The sequence below is a fragment of the Coturnix japonica genome, chromosome 1 (genome assembly GCF_054131305.1).
Source record: "Coturnix japonica strain WE chromosome 1, WE-NBRP24, whole genome shotgun sequence".
Taxonomy (NCBI): domain Eukaryota; kingdom Metazoa; phylum Chordata; class Aves; order Galliformes; family Phasianidae; genus Coturnix; species Coturnix japonica.
Window position 1 is genome coordinate 62,859,026 of NC_140663.1, and position 22,386 is coordinate 62,881,411.

The following is a 22,386-nucleotide window of genomic DNA, read 5'->3' on the forward strand; positions in this document are numbered from 1 at the left end:
ATTGCCTGGTGCACATTTCCTTACATTTTTGCTGTTCCAAATTTAAGCCAGAGGACAAATAAGCTGGTGGGCCTTAAAAACTGGCAGCCAGGTTTGTGGCTGATATTTTTTCCATATTTTGAAAATGGGAATTCTTACGCTATAGCAAAAGAGGCTTTGACTACATAACTGATCCAGAAAATCTGTATGCAGCCATTTCAAACAGCTTGACTGAAAAGCTCTCCAGATCTTTGATGAAAGTAGGTAATAAAACTTAAGATAGAAAATAGGAAAAGTTTTAGATAGCTGTAAGATGGGTGGTTTTTTGGGGGCTTTTATTTTTTTAAAATATAAACAGTGATCCAAGAAACCAGCTAGATATCAGTAGTAGTATGTGCCATGAATTACCAGAATCTTTTACTGAAGAATGACGTTGTATTTGTCAATACAAGAGCATGAAAATTGATTTTACTTACTGATTTTGCTTTTGTGATTAATAAGGAGAATATTGTTAAGATAACACATTTCATTTTCTCTGAAAGCCTCAGCTACCCTGTATTACTATGGCTAAATAGTTCCATACCCCGTAGAGCGCATTCAATCAATATGGTTCATATTGGATTGAAAAGCAGTCAGATGACAGATATTGAAATACTGGTCTTCATCAAAGAAGGATGTTTATAATGAGGCCTTCCACAGATTAGTTGAGTCACACAGCAGTTAACATGGGATTTATTAGTGAAATATAGCACAGAATTCTGCTGGTGAAGTTACAGATAATCAGGTACCAGTAAATGTAAACACGGGGCACAAACACACACAAAAGAAAACTGTCAGATTAAATGGCAATTAAACATATATCTGCTTTATGGTACAGACAGACAGTTCAGAAGAAGGACTGTATGATACATGTGCACCCACACAGCCCTGCCATACCCCAAAAATGAGCTGGAGAAAGGGTAAAATACCTCTTCCACATTGGCAGCTCACACAGTGGCTGCATTTCCAAGCAGGTGCTGGCCAGCTGGTGGGACCCGCTACAAACCATGCTCAAGTCCTCCCACAGCCTGAGTGGGTGAGAGTCTGCCCCTGCCGGGCCCATCAGCAAAAAGCTGAGCACTGAGAGCGAGTTTGTTCAATAAAGGAAAAAGAAACACAGCAAACAGGATACCACAGAATTATATTTATGTTGTACGTTTGTCTTCACATTGCAACATCCACATTGTTCATTTTGTGACAAGTATTTCTAATAATTTTGAATACATATTTACTGTATAATACATTTTACCAAGAGGCACTTCCAGTAATTCTGGCAAAAAAAGGAGCTTCATTATAGTGTCTAACTTACAAAACAGTAAAAATAAATAATGTTTATCTAAAAGATTTTTTTTTTCCTGTACAGAATCTATTTTGTACAAAACATTGATCAGCCATTAACTAAATCACTTAACAAATACTTGTGAAGAGAATATATTAAGTATTGCTACATGTATTGAGTGCAAGATACTAGTGAAAGGAAAAGAATTATTCCATTTATGAAAATCACCTAAAAATACAAGGCCTTGTTCCTGAAGTGTTTAAAAAGGAGAAGCTCGGTTACAACAATATTGACAAGATATAAATATAAATTAACGTATGCAGTACTTAGTGAAAGGAACACTGTGTTAAAAACTGACGTGTACAAATCCTGAACGAGATGGCACTTCTCTGCATTGCCACTTTGGTCGGCAGTTCTTTGTCAAAATATTGCTGCAAAGGAATTACAAAGGTACCCAAAGCCTTTTCAAATACAGCCGTATATAAAAGCCGTATATGTAAATAGATGTATTTCCCCCGTTTCTCTCACCTTCCGAAATGAACGATTCTGGGAGGGATTCATTTGGAGCTATGCTGGATCTGAGCGAGCATCACAAAGCCTGCCTGAATCCTGGCACCCAGGGCAGCAGTGCAGTAGCCAAAGCTTGTGGGTTGGGACAGGAGAGAGGGCTGAATCCCTCAGGGCTTTATCAACTCAAAGGCCTTGGTAGGCCTCTGAGGAATTCGGAAATACAAGACTTGAATGGCCAGCCCCAATGTTTAGTGGGGAATTGACTACTGCATGCACATCAACACACTTGACATTTTCATTCAAAAAGTGTTTTGACCTTGCTGCATTGATTTCTTCATTACTTTGATTTCTTTTTATCTTTTTGAAAGTATAGCTTGTTTATGCTGTACATACTCACACGTTTTTACCCCAGATGGCAAAACTGTGTTGGAAAGCTGTTGTTTTTGAAAGGTCCCACTCCTGCTGCAGTTGCTGAAGCAAAGGTTTCAGAATGTGATTCTGACGGAAAACGCCCCCGGTGTTCTACTGAAACCACTCACAAACAATAAACTGCCACCCCTCCATGAAAATGTTATCTGTTGAACAAACGTAGCCTACAGCACGAATCACATCTTTTAAAAAAGTGAACTTAAATTACTTTCTGTCATGCAGACATCTTACATTGATTACTCAAGAAAAGTGCACTTACTTAACTTTAGAAAAGTAACAACCAAACATATGCTGACATGGCTGAAATATTAGAAACACCACCAATGCCACAGAGCAGCTCTAAATGTCGCCTTTGATCTTTTCAATACCATCTGCAGTACTGTCTTTGGGTTTATAAACATCTAAAATGAAAACTTTGTATTTAAATACAGCTTCTCATTGCTTGTCAGAATCAGGAAGGAACTTCAGAAAGGAAAGGCAGCTTGAAGAGACAGCAGGCTTCTACCTACAGAAGTATGGACAGGCATGGTGATCCCCAACTGTTTTCTCTCTGTTCACATCACGGAACTATTTGTATAAAAGCATGGGGGAAAATATGGGGAACAGTGGGAAAACAAAAACAAGTCTCATTTAAATAAATATTTTAAAGAAATGATCATGGTCTCTTTCTAAGTATTTGCTGTGGCGAAGAAAGATGGTGTTGGAAAGCAAAGCCTCCAAGCCCACAGTGTTGAGCCAGCCATGGCCAGGTGAGCAAGGGGTGGGATAGCATCACCGCAGGCATTTCTCCAGCTGCTCTGACAATAGCCTGCTGACACCCAACATTTTCTCCTCCCTGTGCTTCATACCATGCCACTCACCCTCCATGGAGCAAAGGATGCAACAGCAGCTTCACACCTGCCTTGCTGGCATGACTAATGCTGCCTCTTGCTTGTTTGAACTGATCTCTGCAGCTCTTCAGCCAGCACTGGAGATTGCAGTCATAAAGGAAACACAGCTCATGGTTGTGACAAAGTCTTTTTTCTCTGCTCTATGCTTCCACACAGCTAGAAAGCAGAATGCTTGCACTTTCCCACCCAGTTCACTGCTGGGAACACCACTTCCCAAGCCTGCAAATTCCAGCTTGCTCCTCAGCACCCAGATCTCACACACCACCATAGCCAGCACAGGTCTCACTTCTTGTCCAGTTGACTAGACTGAACTTGCACGCTTTAGCCACCCAAAAATCTCAATTGAAATAAATGCTATAATTGCTTTTTTCTCCCCCAGGACCAAGAAAAATGTTCTTAGATGGCAGAAAACTGAAAAACTAAAACCCTCCTTGGCTTCATACTTCAGCTCAACAGCCCGCCAACACAGCCCACTGGTTACACCCAACTCCATCACCTTGATGAAAGGATCCTTTCACATGTGCAAGCACTCAGGACTTGCTGCACACATCTCACGTGCTGCTGGCAGGCTTTCAACCTCCACAGTGCTTACTGTTGCTTCAGATTTATCAAAGAAGTACTGTGAGTGGCTCAAGCTTTTGCCTCGTTGTCACTGTGGGAAAGGGTTCTCCAGAAATATGCCAGCACTCTGCTGCCTGCTGGCTCTCAGGGGCTTCCATAGCCCCAAGGCTTAAGGCAGGGCTTCACACGGGTGACATGTGCACCCTGCAGAGGAGGCGTGATGTGTTTTTCATCAAAAATCACCTGCCTGCCAGGCAAATCACACTAAAAGCCTCTGAATAAATCATAATTGGGAAGTAAATGGAGGCTAACTCTAGCACTGCTGCCTCTGACGCTGGGATTCAATAACCACCACAGCATGAGCTCAAGCCCTGCTTTGATTTACCTTCAGAGGAATGTTGTTTTGCTGAATGAAAGCGATGAAATTCAAAGAAAGATTTATCATGTTCAGTTGTTCTCAAATGAACTGATGCTATTTTGCCCTAATTCAAGGTTTGCCTTTAGTAATCAGTATTTATGCTAACTCTTCCATTGATTGCTTAAGCTAGCTGTCACCTCAATTTCAATTATTCCCCCATACATTCAGTAACACTTAACAGGTGCGCTTTCCTCAGGAGGCCTGGAAACTGAGAATGCATTCAAAGACACATTTCCTCCTTCCTTTCAAATTTCCAGGCTTGAAATCCTACTAATGTTAGAAAATAATAAAACAAATATAAGCCATTCAGATGTCAAAGGATGGTTTGTTTGTTGAGCTACTTAAAAAATTATATATATATATTAAAAAAAAAAAAAAAAAAAAAAAAAAGATTAATCCACCCTAATTACTGGGAACAGTTCCCTTTAATACTGCCATTAATTTGACTAATGCTGCAACATCAAAATGATTAAAACCCCAGGAAACTTAGGCTTCCTTCACACCAATGGGGCTACTTTTGATTTTGAAAGAAAAGGAAAAGTTAGCGTGTTGCACAAAGTTTGTTTCATATCATATTACATTTTTCTTTCCTCTTTTCCATGAATGGCTACTCTGACTCTCTCCGTTTGCCACAACTCAAGGACTAACACCCATATTCTCAGACCAATATCCAGTTCAGAGCCTTGCGCTACCTGTCAGCTGCAGCAGGTAGGAGATGCAGGAAGCTGATTTCATCTACCCATATGGCAAAGGGATGCTTGAGATTCTCTTGCTCATGCTTAGATTGAACCTTTTCTGCTTTAAACAGTGACGCAGGAACATTTCAACCATAACAGTACTTGAAAAAGCAATTGAAACTATTATATCTTTTATGAATCATAGATTTTCCAGCAGGCAAAAGCCTCTGCTTTCTGAGAAAGAAAACCCACAAACTCATTGCTGCCATTCCAACCTACTGAGCAATGTTTCTCTTAGATGGTTCCTCTCCAGTATGAGCTGGAACCCCCCCACATGTGGACCATTGTGTGCATCCCACTGGGGCGATGGCTGATCAAGGACCTGATGGTTTCAGTGGGTCCCAGCTGTCTGGCTCATTCATAACCAGGTTCATTGTGAAAATGGACAAAACTCTCTAAAATCCCAAATCCTATCAAGTACCTAAACTGACAGCCACCCTGCACCTACTCAGTTCATGGCTCAGTTATTGGATGCAGAGATGCCCAGGCTGGGGAATGGGCTGGACAACCCTCATGAACTGTACCACAAACCAGTGCTCACTTTGGCAGGAACAGAAGGATGGATGGATGGATGGATGGATGGATGGATGGATGGATGGATGGATGGATGGATGGATGGAAGGAGGGGCCAGGCTGTATCTAAAATGGCAGACAGAACTTGAGGAGAACTTTCTAAAGAAAACAAATGATCTTAAAGTTGAGAATGGAAAGCATGAGAAAGGATTTGGGAATGGAAATTGATTAGATCCCAGATGATACTTTTAGAAGTATCTATCTGAAATATTACAGACTTATCTTCCTTCCTCATTCAGACAGAATGTTCAGGACTTCTAATAGTAGAACATTAAGAGCATAAGCCCCCAAACCACCAGTCAAAAGGTTCTGAGCAAATTCTCCTGTGATCTGGGATTATAACTTGATGATGTAGAGATGTTCACACATGATACCGGAGTAAAAACCAATGACTAACTATACCTGCACTGGTGAAAAACGCATCCTTTGATCACAACTGCCTGGAAACCACCCACAACCTGAACGTGACAGGCGTTTACTCTGAGAACCAGCATGAGGTTGCGGGCATTGGTGACGCATAGCCATTTCTCCAGCTTTCTATGGGGGACTTTGTTCACAGAATAAGCAAAATAAAAATGCTCCAAGGAGAACCGGAGAATTCCTTCATCATAGTAAATTATTTTCTTATTTCTTGTGTATGGGTATATTTTTTAACTGCAAGACACTAGATAGGGCTTTCTCTAGCATTTAACCAACCCTTTTGCATAACATACATACAGAAACTCATATTAACACTTAAAATACCCTACCTGAATGCTTTGATGAAAGAATACAATTTCCTTTTCCAAAAATATTGCACAAGTTGTTGTTTATTTGGGGTTTGCACTACTTGCACAAAGTGGGAAACCATCAAGGTCTGGCCTCAGGAACATTGCTGCAACTGCAGCTCAAAAGTTTTGCCTCCTTTGAACTAGAAATTAGTACATAAAAAACAAAACAAAGCAAAACAACAACAACAAAAAAAAAACCCCAAAATTCCAACCACTGAAAAACAGCCTGCATCGCTAGCTACTAAAAAAAAAAAATAAAAAAAATAAAAAAAAAACCTAAAAAAAAAGAAACCAACCAAAGAAAAAACAGTATTCACGCATTTGATACCAAATCTCTCTGGCATTTCTTTGTGTTATATGTAAATCAACCTTGGGAATTCCCTGATTGTTTCCCACCAAAAATGCAGATTGATAAGGAGTATAGAAATTGGATTCTACCAGTAATTATATGGAGTGTAAAATAAAGTTGCTTCCTACCCAGTTAACCAGGCCCAGCTATTTCTGATTCCTTGCAGGCACTGCTTCCAGTTGGGATAAAATCAAAGATTATCTGATTTTAAACCTGTCAGCAATCCTTCATTGTAAAAGACCTGAGTTAATAAAACTGCACTGTGAAATAGTGCAAGCTGGAAATGGGAGAGATTTGCTGTGATCTTGGAGAACATGTGAGATGTCTTTTGAATGAATTCTATCCTTTCAATTGAAAATAATATTTTAGTTTGGAACTTTGTTTTTTGGACATCATTGAAAACCACTGTCTAAATCTTTCTGCTGATAAGAGCATTCAGAACCAGAGTCATTCTGTCCAAATGCAAACATTTCTACTGATGAGAAACCAAAATCCTCCCTTCCAGCAATTCTCACTTTATCAGAAATGCAAAGCAGAGATATTCTCTGTGACAACAGAGTGACAACATACTTTGGCATTGACAGAGAATGCTTTGGGGAAGATATCAATAGGACCATTAAGTACAGTGAATGCGTAGCAATAGCAAAAAGTGATGGATGCAATGTCAGCTATTTAACACTGAAAGGACTTCTCCTACAAACTCTTCCTTTCACAAGCCTTCTTGCTCCCACAGGCAATCTTCTTCTTGGTAAGGGGCTGCAGTATTAGGATAAAAAAGAATACGTAGCCTAATCATTTTTGAGAGATACTGAGCCTTATATATATGTATATATACACATATATAGCTCTTCTTGTGGGGAAAAAAAAAAGCTCTAGATGCTGTGGTACTGGATGGTGTTGCCAGTCCCAAAGCGTATTAATACGTAAAAGCCATGACCTTGCAGACCAATGGCTTCCAAAAGGGTCTGTATGTATTCCTTAAGACCTTTTTGTTGGGTTTGAAAATGGCTACACTATATAAAAATGCCTTTGAATTTATTTTTAAAAAATTAGCTTTACAAAAAATCCTTTTCCCTTTTTTTCTTTTTTTTTTTTTCTTTTTTCTTTTTCTTAAAGATATCATTATCTACAGGAACCCATAAAAATTTTTCCATATTTACATCTAGATAGCTAATCATTGACAAATATAATATCGTGAAATAAAATATTGAAAGTGAATATTCAACCTTTTAAATAGACATTTGGCTCACAGCATCAACAACAGAGAAAAAAACAAACAGAACAAAACAAAAAGATCTGCTCTTCTACAGGACCGATCTTTTCCTCTCACTTGAAAAAGAACAGTAAAAAGAAAAAAACCAAAACATTAAGTATACTGGTGGGATCAAACACGCTGCTTCTAGGCAGAACACCAGCAACAAACTGCTCCCAGCCAGCACCTTGCACTGAAATCCAAACTCTCCGAAGCTCCTGTGAGTGGTTGCTGAGACATCCGCAGGACTGGCACCATTCTCCAACCCTTCTCCTAACGTATCATTCACATTTTATTCTGAGATGGGGCATGATCACACACTCCCCTTACTTTGCTCTCAAGAGATGGTGCTTAGCTTCACTCTTATACAGTATATTTGGCCACTGGTGAGCGGAGGCTTAAGGTCTGGGTGGAAAGATGGCAGTGTTGCCTCTAGTTTCTGCACATGTGCACGTTTGCTCTTTTCTGCCTCCTGCTCTAACATATATGCCATTCTTGCACTCAGAGGCAGACAGAGGGTCAGGGCCTTTCACAGGCAGCATGCTGCACAACCCCTTGTAACCCTCCTGGAATAAGTGCCCCGGCACATCCCTTTGCCAGCAGTTCAGGACGTGCTGGAGGAGGAGGAGGAGGAGAAGGAAGATGAGCTGAAGTCACAAGGCCAGCATGCAGCCTGGTCCTCAGAGGAGGATGTGAATGCAGAGATCCTCACAAAGGGCTCCAGCCTCCTCATGGGCACAAATTCTTAAGATTTAGGCCTCCTGTTCATTGTTGTGTATTGGGATGTGCTAAAGCTAGTCTCAAACTCTGCTATATGACACTTTATCAACCCATACACTTGAGCAACACCCTCACACACATATATGTTGGCAGGATACACGTAAAGCTTTGGAACTTTTATCCCTCAGTATTAAGAGCAAAAGCTACTTGACTGGTACCTCACTGTTAACTGCAAATGTGCTTTAGAAACAGCATTTCTTCAGATAACTTCCTTCTGTAAATATCACAGTGACCATAATATATCAGTAAATGTATTTTGCTGAAGTGCGCAGCCAAAAATCCTGGCTATATATATACATATATATATGTATGTATATATATATATTTATATAATTTCACTCCCCACCCCTGCCCCAAATCTCTTTAAAGAAAGTCTGTAAAAGCCGGTGTAGCAGTGTGAAAGCTTCCTTGAGCACAGGAGTTTAAACAATGTACCTCACCATAAAAAGGAAAGAGAAACAAATTAAACAGCTGTAGGCGCATAATCCCATACTTCTACAGTGTGGTGTCTAAAATGCTGTGCTGGCTTGAGAAAGAGTCTGTGCACGAGTCAATCTGTCTTAAAATACTGCTGTAAAGATTTTCATTGGTTCCGTTCTACAGTTGTGTTCTCTTCTTCATCTCTTTTTGGTTTCCCCTTCTCCTCCTCCTCTTCCCTGATGGCCTGAATTTGTTCTGAAGATGGGTGCAGTGTGGATTGCTCCGTGCCTTGTTTCTCTGTCCCAGCTAACCTCTCCTCATCCTCGATTACTTTCTTCCACATTTTATGGTTCTGAAGCAGGTGCTGAGTGATCTGACAGTAGATTTTCCTTCTCTTGAACTTCTTCTTTCCTGCAAAATACCAGGTGATATTAGTGTACTGTGATTTCTGTGAGGAAAGAAGGAGAATGGACTGAAGGTTCAGGATGTAGACAGGGTGCACAATGACAAACAGGGACTGCACTGATAGATTTTTAAAAGCATGAACTTAAACAATCCTAAAAACTCAGACAGCCACGTCTTCCCAGAACTAAGAACACTGACTTCCTGCATTATTTGAACCCCAGCCTTCTCCTGCAAAAGTCTGCATACCATCCCTGACACAGGGATTTTCACAGAGACATCTAGTGCCTGAACAAAGGTTTCTGAGCTGTTTTCACCCATTTTCTTGGAATCAAGTGCTTCAAGGCAATGGGCAACTTACTCTATACACCCACATTAATCCCTTATCTGCAATTGGATCTCTGCTCACCACTCTGTAAAAATAACCTTGATTTTGTTTTCTCACATTTTACCTTAGTTCTGAGCAGGAGGAAAACTAATGTGCATTAGTAATCAATGGATGGAACAAGTTCCTGTGTTGCCTTTTCAAAGACAGAGATCTACTGCTGCATCACTGCAGTAAAGATTACCTTACAGCTTTTGCGCAACACTGCTCCAGTGGCAGAGTTTGACCACTGATGAAGTTGTCATGCAGCTAAATACTAGTAGGGAGCTTGCTTATCACTGGTTTTGAAGCAGTCTTCTATTAATCTACATAATGTTTTTGCCACTCTTAGTTGTTGAGAATTCGGACACAATTGCATCACAAGTGTTTTGCTGTCTGAAGTGTTTTCATAGACTGTCCAACACAACGTACCTCACCACAAAAACAGAAGTGTCTTTTTTTCCAGCATCTCTATAGCTTGTCCAACATAACGCGCCACAAAAAATGAAAGAGAAGATTCTTAGTTCAAACTACAAAGCTTGAAAAGTTTTCCTGATCATTAACATTGGCAACGGTGGTCACAGAACTGAAATAATAACCTCTCCAAAGACAACTGCTGATTTCTGTTTTTAAAGAAGGTGACGTAGAGGAATGTTTTGTACCAAATAAATTTGCGTGGATTAGTATTTGCAGGTTGCCTGAAGTATGTCTGTGTCAGGGTCCAAAATGTTTAGCCCTTGAAGCTTTTGAACTGGAAACAAAGAGCTTTTCACTGAGCACAGACCAAATCCAACTCAATCCTTCATTAGAAAGCCCTTGGTTCCCTGTAGGAAACCTTCAGGTTTAGCACTAATAAGAAGCCCCTGCTCTGCCAGTGCCACAGCAGGACATTCTCTCCTTCGTTTCCCAGGTGACCCTGCATCTTGCTGCTCCCTCAGAGACCAGTGAGCACTTGCTTGTGGTGTTAAAATTTGCCTGAATAACCAAAGAATGAGTCTGGTTAATTTGCATCCTTGCAACAAAAAATTGGGAAAAGTATATGTTCCTGTATAGTGATAAAAGCAAGAACTGATTTTAAGTTACCTTCAGATTTACTCTAAAAACTCTAAATTTAAACTCTAAATTTAACTCAGCTTCTGCAGGGAATTATCAGGGCCTACATTTTCTGCCAAAACTATATTTCCATCTACCTAAATGGCATCTCCATCAAGAAAAGGATCTCCACCAACATAATGCTTAATGTCTACACAACTTACATCTCAACCATTTATTTTGTTTCATAAAAAAAAATTTATAACATCCTAAACTTTGTTGATCATAGGAAAAAATTTCCAATGACTGTACCCACACAAAAGATCCTGTAGATAAGTAATTAACATTCACACAGAAAATGCAGGGAGTCAGAGGAAAGCAGATTTTAACATGTGTGTATGACTGACATCAGCACCACATTTTCAGTAAGAACGAAGGAGGAAAAATTGTTTGGATATTTCAAATCTTTTGATATATTTATTTTTAGGCTTTTGAAAAAGATACAGAGCCTAAAAGCAACAGCATGAATAATAAATATTATCACAGGGTAGAACATGGAAAAGAAAACAGAAGATGACTAAAAAATGGTCTGTTTTCAAAGTGACAAGTGTTAATGCTCTGTGCTTTTAACTTAAAAGCAGCATTGTTTAACTCGTAGATACAAAAGAGAATACAGCAATGAGGCAAATGGTAACTAAGGATTTAAAAGTAAGGCTAGACCTTAGAATGGATAAGTGTGAGAACTTTCTTAATCTTTTTTTTTAATATGGCAACATTAATTCCAGTGCTCTGGGGTGTCTGTTGGTTTCCAGCCTCATAGCTTTCCCCCAATAAGCAAATAAGCCTGAATCTGCCGTAGAAATGTGTAGTTCTGCCTGCTATTATGGAGATTATCCTGAAGATCTGGTAGATCACAAGGTGTTAAATTAAACCAATGTATGCTTATTTAATGCCTATTGTCCTCAACAACATTTTTGGGCACGTTATCCTGCTAAACTTAAAGTGTGTGTGTGTGTGTGTGTTAACAACAGCAACATTAAACTAAGTGTTCCTGAATCTTACTAGAGAATAAAGGTCATTTCTGCACATCAGGAGAGACCAATATTTTAGCTCTAGGTTCTAATTACTTATAACCTTTTTTTCCCCACTTCTCAGCTTTCCCAACAGAAAATGGAGATTAGATTCAGTAACCCAGGGAAAGGTGTAGGGAAGAAAAGAAAAGGTGAGGTTGTTATAGAAAAGGCTGCATATCAGTGTTGCATTAGGGCAACGAAGGGTGATGCTTTTTAGACATGAGATGAGATACAGGGGAGGGAGTGCCAATACAACCAACTCTGTGATGATTTCACCAAGGACAGCACTGAATCACTTGAATCGCCTTGAACCTGACCTATGCTTCTATATTTTGACTGTTTAGTTTTTGGCCACAGTATGGAACTTCTTCTGCTGGAAAAAGAAAAAAAAAAATAGAAAAAGTGCGAGCAACTTACTGGATTCAGCATTTTCACAAGTTTCCATTTCTGCTGTTTCTTCCTCTTCTTGCTCATCAGTGTCTCCCGATTCATCACTATCTTCTATCCATTTTCCTGGCATCAACCCAGCTGAGTCATAGGAGTTACATAGTGGTCCCACAATGTGAGTGATGAAGGATTCCTGGAGGTGTGCCAGCTGAGGAGCAGACCGATCCATGAAAGGGCTGATAGGCAGGCCCAGGCTGGCCTCTTCATCACCCTGGAGATGAAAAATAGCGGTAATTTCTCTGAAGTGAATAGAAGAAAAAATGTGACACAAAAAGGAGCAATGCACATCAAACCAATTAAAAATGATGAAAGAAAAATACTCCTACAGGAATGCCACTTCTATAGCATGCCAGCATATCATTATGACAGTACCATTACATCAAATGCTTAATTGAATTACAGCTCTTGTCTTGCAAGAGGATCTGCTACCAATAGCATGAATTTAACAACGTTACTTGGTAACTATTCAAAATGATGTCCACTACCATTGACCTGCACTTTACATTGAGTGTGAAAGTTGGAAAACCAATGTTTACTTTCTTTCTTCACATTATTTTCAGAAATGTTTTCTGATTTTGATTCTTAGCTCATTCTCCTTGTACGCAGCCATCTGTATATAGTGGATGAGACTGAACTGTACAAGCCCTGGCCATCTCACTGACCTAGTTTTCTTATGGATTTTGTCCTTATTACACATATCTTTAAACAAAGAACTCCTTTTGGCTTTTGGTCATAATTAACTGTTTCCTAGGAATACTAGAATGATCCTCATCAAAGCAGGCATTACTCAGAAGCAATAAATCTTTCCCAGAAAGCTTTTTGCTAGCTTTTCATGGGGAGAGAAGGCAAAGGGGAGGAGAAGTATATGGAGAATATATAGAATTTTATCTCCTTCCTCCTATGACATAAAAGAAAACTGAACTTTCCTGCAGTACAAAATCTGCTACTCTTTCTCATCCCTATAACAGCAAAGCTTCTGGTAATACCAGTGACCATTCAGCTGAGTAGACACGTTAAGATTAAATGTCACCTCAAGTAAAAAAACTTCCTTAACCAATCTTGTTATGCAAATCAATGCATTAATGCAACACAGGTATCCATATTTGAGAGCACAGATTAGAATCTGGACAGTTTCAGTTTCCATGAAGTTAAATATTGTCTGAGTTTAACTCCTGGCAACCTCAATTTTCCAAAAGCCAAAGACAGAAAATGTTACCTGATCAAAAACCCGCTGGTATCTTGAAAAGTCAATGAATGAAAGTTCAGTGTTGAAGCACAGACTGAAGATAGCTCACTTCCATGTATAGTTTTCATTTTATTTATTTTTATAATAATCTTCACCAAAATGTCATACTTTGAGGACGCATCAGAAGCTTCAGTGCCAAATGGCACTGAAGGTCACTGGTCCAGTGAAAGAATGGGCTAGTTAAAATCTAGGCAACTCCATCAGCCCTGCTCTCTGCAATTTTCACTCAGTGCCAGCACTAGCATATTGTAGGACATTTCATACACAACATGCAAACAGGAGATATTATCTTGGACATGCACTTACTTACCTGTTCGTAAAACTCATTGACAATGCCTTCTGTCCACTGTAGATGTAAGTCTTTGCATTTTGCAGGCCCATTTATGTCAGCCAGTTTGATACACATTTGGCAAACCAGTAAACGGTCATTCTCATTAGTCCAGTCAATCCCAACATCGTCATTCACCTAGCAGACAGAGGAAGGAAAACTATGACAGTAGTCATGGGTAAGAATGCATCCACTGACAAAATTCTGCTCTGGGATATCTTGCTTTTCATCTGCTTAACAAAATCATGAGTGCAAGCAGATAAGCTAAGCTGAGACTGTACAATCATCTGTACAATCATCTGTAGATCGATCTATAAAAAGAAAAATAAGTAAAAAATGATGAATGTTGAGATGTATTATGATAAACCAATATTTAGCAAATAATGCCTCTGTCTGAAAGCATTACTAGGAAAACAGGCAAACACAACCTTTCCCTGACATTTTCCCAAAAGTTGCTAGCTAATTAGTGTACAAAGATAAATTACCGTCAAATGCCACAGTGATTTTGTTACAGCATGAAGATGGATCTAGCAGAACTACTTCCCTGTTAAATCTAAGTTTTTCTGATGAATTCACTTCCTTATCCACTTTACCTTTTCCTATACCTCCCCACAATAAAATGTGCTGTGTGCTTTCAACTTCTCTAAAGTCAAAGGACCACCCTGAAAGAGTCACAGAAAGGTTGAGGTTGGAAAGCACCTCTGGAATTCATCTTGTCCACTCCTCTTGCACAAACCTGGGCCAGTCAAAGTAGGCTATTCAGGACTGTGTCCAGTTGGTTTCTGAGTATCCCCAGCAATCTCTCTGAGTAACTTAACAGTATATGATCCCTTCCACAAGAAGCAAATCCATTCTGTTCTTAAATGGGATTTTCTGCATTTCAGTTTTGGCCTTTGTTACTCATCCCCTCACAAGATAACAATAAGCAGAGTCTGGCTCCATCTACTTTACTCCTTCCACCAAGCAGCTATACACATGGCTGCATCCTATTGAATCCCATGGACTTGTGTATGCCAGTTCATTTAACCCGATCCCCTTCACCAAGGACAAGCTTTCATTGCTCCAGACTTTCTTGCACATCTCAGGGATATGGGATTCCTGAAGCTACATTTTACACAAAAAGACTGTGGCAAAAAAAAGCAGGGAACACTTCAGCCTTTTCCATCTCCAAACAATCAGTGAAATCAACCTGTGCTACTGTTAGCCACATTTTCCCACCTCAGCTTTTTCATCTAGATTATCTCCTAGTGGGAAGGGATTTATCAACTTAATTTTTTAAACTCAAATCCCTCCTTGTAACATAGCTTTAATTTTCAAGCTTGTAATAGTTGAAAATAGATAGAAAGGTGTGCTATGACTAAATGAAACTTAAGTGTTCCCAGTCACCATGTCCCCTGCTCCATACAGCAGTGGGTTCACAATGCTGTGGGTTTTGCTATTAATATATATGATCTAACGTAACTAGTGTCAGAGAGTAACTGCTTCAATACATTAATATCACCAAAGTGACAGTCAACTTCCTTCATTATTTCTTGTTGGTATTCTCCAGATTGCAAGCATTTACAGTACAAGGATGCTTACATTACATGAGTTTACACTGACTTCTACAGTCTCTCTGGCTGTGGTCCCAGTACAATGAACTGCAGTTCAGCTACTCAATCAATAACACTTTAATTTAGAGCTCAATTTATCAGAGTTACAACACGTCCACCCAAAGAAACATGTGAGGTCTCCTGACTGAGAACACTCTGGTCCAAAAGAGCTTTTTCTAACAAACCACAAATAACCTCTTGCTAGGCAGTGATTACTCAGGGAAAGCTAGGGCTGACGACAAACACTTGTTAGTATTGAACCTTGTTCTCCACGCATGCTTCTTCCAAGCATGGCCAATTGGTTATTTAAGCAATCAGGACAAAGAAGGAGGTAAATATCTTTCCTTGCAAATCTATAGTAAATTAACACGACGTGATACATCAAACTGTTCACTTATTTACCTGCAGTGTCTCAGGTATCACCATGCTTGGTTACACACTGATCACGTCTACTGTTGTCCTGATAGATTTAAGACAAATACAGTTTTCAACAGTTGTAATTAATGCTTATTACTCTGCATTTACTGCTGGTCAAGCTTGTTCTACAGTTCCGACAGTTTATACCTCTGTCAGGGTTTGCCTTATTTGTTGCATTCTCTTTGTTGTTGTTATTGTTTTTTGTTTGGTTTATTTTCATTCCTTACTTATGCTCACAGTTTGTCCAAACTGTCAAAACCAATGATATATCCAGACAGCCTAAATTCTCTGTGTTTTATTGTCATTGTAGCCCTGAGAGGTAAGAATCTGCTGGAAAGCTCAGTACTGAAAGACAAAATTAGTCTCATTAGGTGAAAATGGCCCTGGGGTTTAAAAGACAAAGAGATTCCCCTCTAGTATCACCAAGGGAATCCAGAACCTGAGGAAGAGAAGTGAAGAGGGAATTAAGATGTTTATGGATCTGCAAATAATTTCTCTCTCTACCCTGGACCATAATTTAAGGCCCTTTTTTACAACTTGGAGCTTAACAAAGAGAAATGTTACAGGATAATGGAAAACAAAACCCATTTTTAGGCTTCTAACTTTCAGCGTACAGATCCAGCCTAAGCAATACCGCAAGAAGACATTATAGGTATGTCACTAAATCAACTAGGAGGTCCTAGTTGGGGACAGGAAACACACTGTGCTTTTTATTCAGGGAATGAGAAGGCAACCACAGCTCCCAAGCAGATATTATTTAGGTAATTTACTTACAGTTTGGATGGGCAACAGAGTTTATTAAAGTAACCTAACAAGTGGCAACTTCCAATAAACTGAAACTAGACTGAAACTGTACAATAATTTTTAAGGTATATTCCCAGAGTTGTGATTTTGTATTCCCTGAACAGAGTGTAAAGGAAAGATCTCTAGTGATCTCTTTCTCAGGGGGATACCCATTTGGAATAAAGCAGGAGAGAAGGATCATCCTTCCACTGCATTCAAATTAGAATTTCAAAATCAGTAAGATTTCTGTGCTTTGCTAAGAGAACAGTATTATTAAACAGGTAAAAAGTCACATTAATATTCAGATGCTACAGAAACTTGGTAATACCTCTGATTATTTTCCCTGAGTGCTCTGCTAATACATCTAAAATGTTAGAGGACAAGCAAAAAATGCTGAAAAAGTGGGACTTAAGTGAGATTTTCATGAAAATGTCCCATATTGTGTAATATCCTCAACAGGGTAAGTTAGCCTTTCATAATGTCCTTATGTATGTAACCAACAAGACAACAGAGCCAACAGAGCCTACCTTAAACCAACTTCTGGAAAAACAACAACAGCAACAACTAAAAACCAAACAACCATATGAAGGAAGCTAAGGTACATCAGAATACCCTGTAGCAGCTGAAAGGAAATTCAGAGGAAAAAGCAACACAGCAAGATTTTAAGTCCTTTCACTGTGATGCAAACAAGCCTCAGAAACTTTTCTGACCACCCACCAGAAATCCAAATGGATCTTGTTACCTTGGCATTGAATTTGGTAACAAAATCAAAGTGTTTCTTCAGGTCAGTAGCCAAAATTGCCTCAATGACAAGGAAGCGGAAATGCTTGAACTCAACGTGGTCGAGGTTGACCAAGAAGTTGTATTCTGGCCTTGACATGAAAAGGTTCCAGGCAGCAGCAGCATGATGGTTCTCCAGGACGGAGCGGTCATTGTACAGCACTGCCTGTGAAATCAATATGGGAAACTGCTCAGAAGAATAACATTGCAATTACAGAAATAAAAATGATGTGGGTGTAACAAATGAATGATGTTCTGGTTTGGTTGATTAATTTTGTAAAGAATATCCTGATTTTTCATGATATGATTTAGACAGAAATATAAGCAGACAGATGATCTGCTGTGATAGCTAAGATCTATTTTAAAATCTATTTTTTTGTGCTTAAGGGTCTTTGGTTCCATGCTAAACCACATCCAAGATGCAATAACTTATTATAACAGCAATTCCATTCAGAAATGGAACAAGAAAAAGAGGTAGAAAATGGACTTGATAGGACCAAAACAATCTAAGAAGTCTCTTCACTTCAGCATTATTCAGTCTCTTGATTATTTCCTCTGTGGAAATATGTTTCTGTGTAAAGTTTTGTATATTTTTTTACAGAAATATAAACACATTTCTTCCAGCATTAAGACTTTCTTCATTCTTTTCCACTTCAATTATGTATTACCATTGAGAAGTAAAAAATTCTAACTTATCCTGAAGAACAGAATCTATTATTTCTCACAGAGATAGGTTAACTGACGTAATGCAGGTTTGCAGTCTATCTTATTTAACTGCACAGTAAGAGTTTAATGTAGAAATATTTTACTGCCCAGACCTCACTCAAAACATATTTTTTGTCCACCAGCACTTTAGCTTAATTGAAAGCTCATACAGCTTGTGGTGTAAAAGTACAGATGTATATTTATAAATTATATGTACATATATATGTACAAAACAGATTCTGAATACAACTGTCCAAAATATCCGGTGACGCTAGTTTAAATCCAAGCAACATGAAACAACAAAGCAACAAAAGGACATAAACAAAACCAAGAAGAGTTCAAACTTTGTCCATCAACTTCTCAAACTATAGGCAATACATCAAAGCTAATTAGCTAAATTTGTTACTGATCACAAAAACATGTTGCAAAGACAAGGAGCATTACTATCAGTTTATAGACAGAAACTGGTACAGAGAATGGCTGGATGATTTGCCCTTGGTGAGAAAGAGGTCTGGATCTAAGTTAGTGAGCAGATAAAGAATTTCTGCATCACTAACCAACTCTGCACCATCACATCACCTTTCTTTGTTTCTTTGTGCAAGGAACTATCTTTCAGCACAGTATGCTGAAGCCAAGCAGGTCGGCTATGAAAAGTAAATAAAGATGATCTCATAATTAAGCCAATAAACAGTGACTCAGAATTGCTGAATTTCACTGCCAGCACTGGCAGCAATTTGTATGTAAACCTTAGGTAAATCTCAGTTACTCATTTGTAAAACAAAGATGATTTCTTTTCCCCTGATATAGGCGGAGTATAAAGATACATTCATAAAAGATTGTAGCTGTTCATATTCTGCAGGAGCAATAGAAAATATTCATTATGGTTATGCAGAAACTTACTTGCCTAGTGCATGCAACAACTACGCAGGTGGTGGATTATATTTGCTTGTTTGGTTTTATTGGCTTTTTTGTTTGTTTGTTTCTTTTTATCTTTCTGTGTCTTACTGTGCAGAATAATATTCCCTTTATTTTCCAGTTACACATTGTGTCAGTCTTCTCCTTCACCATGACACTTTATCTACTGCTTTCTTAGCAATACCAGTAATAGAATGTGGTGAGGGTGTGTAAGAAGGCTTACTGGCAGTCCCCAAGGTAAGTGATTATTTTTGTCATCTTGATAAGCTACTTCAAAATGTTCGGTAGAATTGTGCTTAATGCAAGCTGCAGACACCAGTGGCAAATGAAATTCCAGACTTAACAGTGATGTCTTAATTACCTGAGGAGCACTTGTTGCTACCAAAAAGGCATTAGTCCTTCCTGGATGATCATAATCATGCATGGCTGCAGCTACATAAAGAGCCATCAACTCAAGAGCTGGGATGTTGCCAGCAAGGCATCCATAGCTGTCATCTGTAGGTGTGTATGTCTTCGAAAACACATAACCCATATGGCCGTGAGTGATTCCACTGTCAGAATCTGAACAGAAATAAATACATTTAGAAAATTCCTTACCTTTTTTTTTTTTTCTTTTTCTTTTTTTCTGTGACTTATTGAAACATATGGGAGCAGCAAAGCAGAAGGAACAGAAAATTCACAGTAGCTAACTGAAGAGTAAACATGTTCTGACCTGAATGCTTTCCGATGCATACCTGACCTGGTGCAGTAAGGCAAGCAATTGGAAAGGTACAATTTCAGATCCCCCCAGGTATGTTCTCGCCATCCAGCAGTCAAGTCTCAAACTACAAAAGGTACTGACAGTAAGATATGACCATGATGGAGCTTTGTGGGTAACTCGATCTTTCCAACACCTTCATCTAATTGCTTCACCATACAGATTAGTCTATGAAATACTATCAGTTCTTAAAGTTGTGGAATAGTATTTATGAATTCATTTGGTATAGTCAAAGGTCTAGACTTTTTCTTCTTTGCTGCTAATCCTTTTACCAGCCTCTTTTAGAATCAGCTTGAATGTGTCTCTGTCTTGAATGTGGCAGATTTTGAGTGAGATGCATTGAATGAACTTACACGCAGCTGAACAAACTGCAGGGTGACCTCACTGCAGCCTTCCAGTACCTAAAAGGAGCCTACAGACAGGAGAAGAGTCAACTCTTTGCAAGGGTAGATAATGGCAGGACAAGGGGGAATGGTTTTAAGTTGAAGGAGGGAAGGTTTAGGTTGGATATCAGAGGGAGGTTCTTTACCAGGAGAGTGGTGAGGTGCTGTAACAGGCTGCCAGAAAGGCTGTGGATGCCCCATCCTTTGAGGTGCTCAAGGCTAGGTTGGATGGGGTCACTGGCAGTCTGGTCTAGTATTAGATGTGGAGGTTGGCTGACATGCCTGTGGCAGGGGGAGCTGGAGCTTGAGGTCCCTTACAACCCAAGCCATTCTATGATTCTTTGAACATATTTCAAACAACAAACACCAAAATACCCAAAACTCAATCTCTTTAATTCGACCCATTTCCTCAGATCTACAATTGGAGGCTGGTATGATACCCCCTGCTGTTATGAACCCTATCAAATTTTCCAGGAATGGCAATCCTTTCCACCACCAAAACATCCTGAAGAGTTTCACAAATGGCATGTGTGTGCCACAAAAACACCAGCAAAAAAAGCATTTAAGTAGAAATGTTCCCTGTGGAACAAAACCCTGCTTTAACAGCAAATCCCTCAGAATGCCCACAAAATACAGACAGGACCCCTAGTTGCTACACCTCAAGCTGGATAAGTTAAAACACAGGTGCAATAAGAAAATTGGCTTGTAAGTAGCAATAATAAGACAGCAGATGAATGGTATTGCAGGGTAGTAGCAAGTCTCTTTGGGCACAATGAGGAATGGCAAAGGGACACTTCACAACCACCAAGCAGCAGCAGTGCATGCCTCCACTTGTCTGTTCCTGTGCCTTCATAATAGCAAAGTAATGCAGGGTTTGAAGACTTAAAAGTTTACATTTCTTGTAGGAACAATAGAAAGCACTGCTAAAACAGTTTCTTAGAAGAAAACCTATTGTAAAATCCAAATGGTAATAAACACCTGTTATTGAGGGTGACCACAGAGGTTTGCATTCACACACTTAATATAAAATATTAGGTTTTGGAAGACCAATTCTATTATCTTCTAGGCTAGATAAACATACATGCAGCATCCAATGTGCTACTCAACTTAGAAGTCTTTATAACAACAAGTACTGCACTCACTCCTCAGCTGTTGGCCTTCTTCCAGCAAATTTTGTCGAAAGCTTTAAAAAATACAACATACATACTTGTATATTTAAATATACCTGAATCACTTGCTGACCCGTGATCATTAATCACAGTTGGGAGTCCTGGAATAGGCTGAGTAGTAAGGTACCACACGGCATGCAGAACATCAGTTGCGTGGATTCGATTGTGATCTGTGATACAAAACAAGTGACCTTGCCATTAAACATGAATATTTCCGACAGAGGGAAATCAGCACCATCTAGTGGGTATTGCATGGCAATCAGCTGAGCCACAGACAAATCCAATGTTATCACTACATGAAAAACAGCTGTATTTTGTAAATGCTCAGCCTTTCTTTTACCATAGATGAAGCAAATTCAAATCTAAGTTTTCACATCAGTCCAGAAAGAGAAAAATAGCAGCAGAGCAGTTGTTTTTGTACTATAGGAAACTATGTAAGAAAGCATTAAACTATTCCTTTACTCCAGAGGCTGCCTTTTGCTAGTTAAATGGCACTGAGTTGAATATTCATTGTTAACCCCTGATTCCAATCAAATCAGTTGAAAATGGTCATCCTCTTCAATAACCAGATTTCAACCAACTTGCTAATGGTAGCTCCACAAAATCAAGCTCAGGATATGTGCATGTTGCACAGTTAAATCAGGTTCTTTCTGTGGTTTTGTGACCAAAGCTTAAGAGTTCAGGCCTCAGCTCCTGTAATCTTGCTACATGTTCTCTCTGCAGAAATGAGAGATTAGTCACTTCAAGGCTTTTCCCACAAATCCTTCAGAGCCAGTTAAACAATCCTACAATCAACACAAGTAATTGCACACTAGTTCACCACAGAGCATCACCTGAATATACACTGGCAAGAGAAAACTTGATGCTCGAAGAGGAGCAATACTGCTGCATCACAACCATAGCTTACATCTGGGGTAGAATCATCAAAAGACAAGTATTTCAACTTGTGACTTAGGCTAATTTGGGGCAGCGTAGTGATTAGATAACACTCACAGAAATCTGCTTTT

At 39.2% G+C, this 22,386-nt stretch overlaps 1 protein-coding gene across 2 annotated transcripts in view; it reads right to left on the reverse strand.

Moving 5' to 3' along the window:
• Positions 1-7,599: 7,599 nt before the first annotated feature.
• PDE3A (phosphodiesterase 3A) overlaps positions 7,600-22,386 on the reverse strand; it is a 228,669-nt gene continuing 213,882 nt past the window's right edge. For both annotated transcript variants that reach the window (XM_085542707.1, XM_015868474.3), the window contains 6 exons: positions 21,436-21,549; positions 19,432-19,631; positions 17,413-17,616; positions 13,861-14,016; positions 12,275-12,515; positions 7,600-9,397 (listed from right to left, as the gene is read on the reverse strand). In XM_085542707.1, the coding sequence (XP_085398833.1) occupies positions 9,150-9,397; positions 12,275-12,515; positions 13,861-14,016; positions 17,413-17,616; positions 19,432-19,631; positions 21,436-21,549 (1,163 nt within the window). In that variant the 3' untranslated portion in view covers positions 7,600-9,149. The remainder of the gene's footprint in view (positions 9,398-12,274; positions 12,516-13,860; positions 14,017-17,412; positions 17,617-19,431; positions 19,632-21,435; positions 21,550-22,386) is intronic.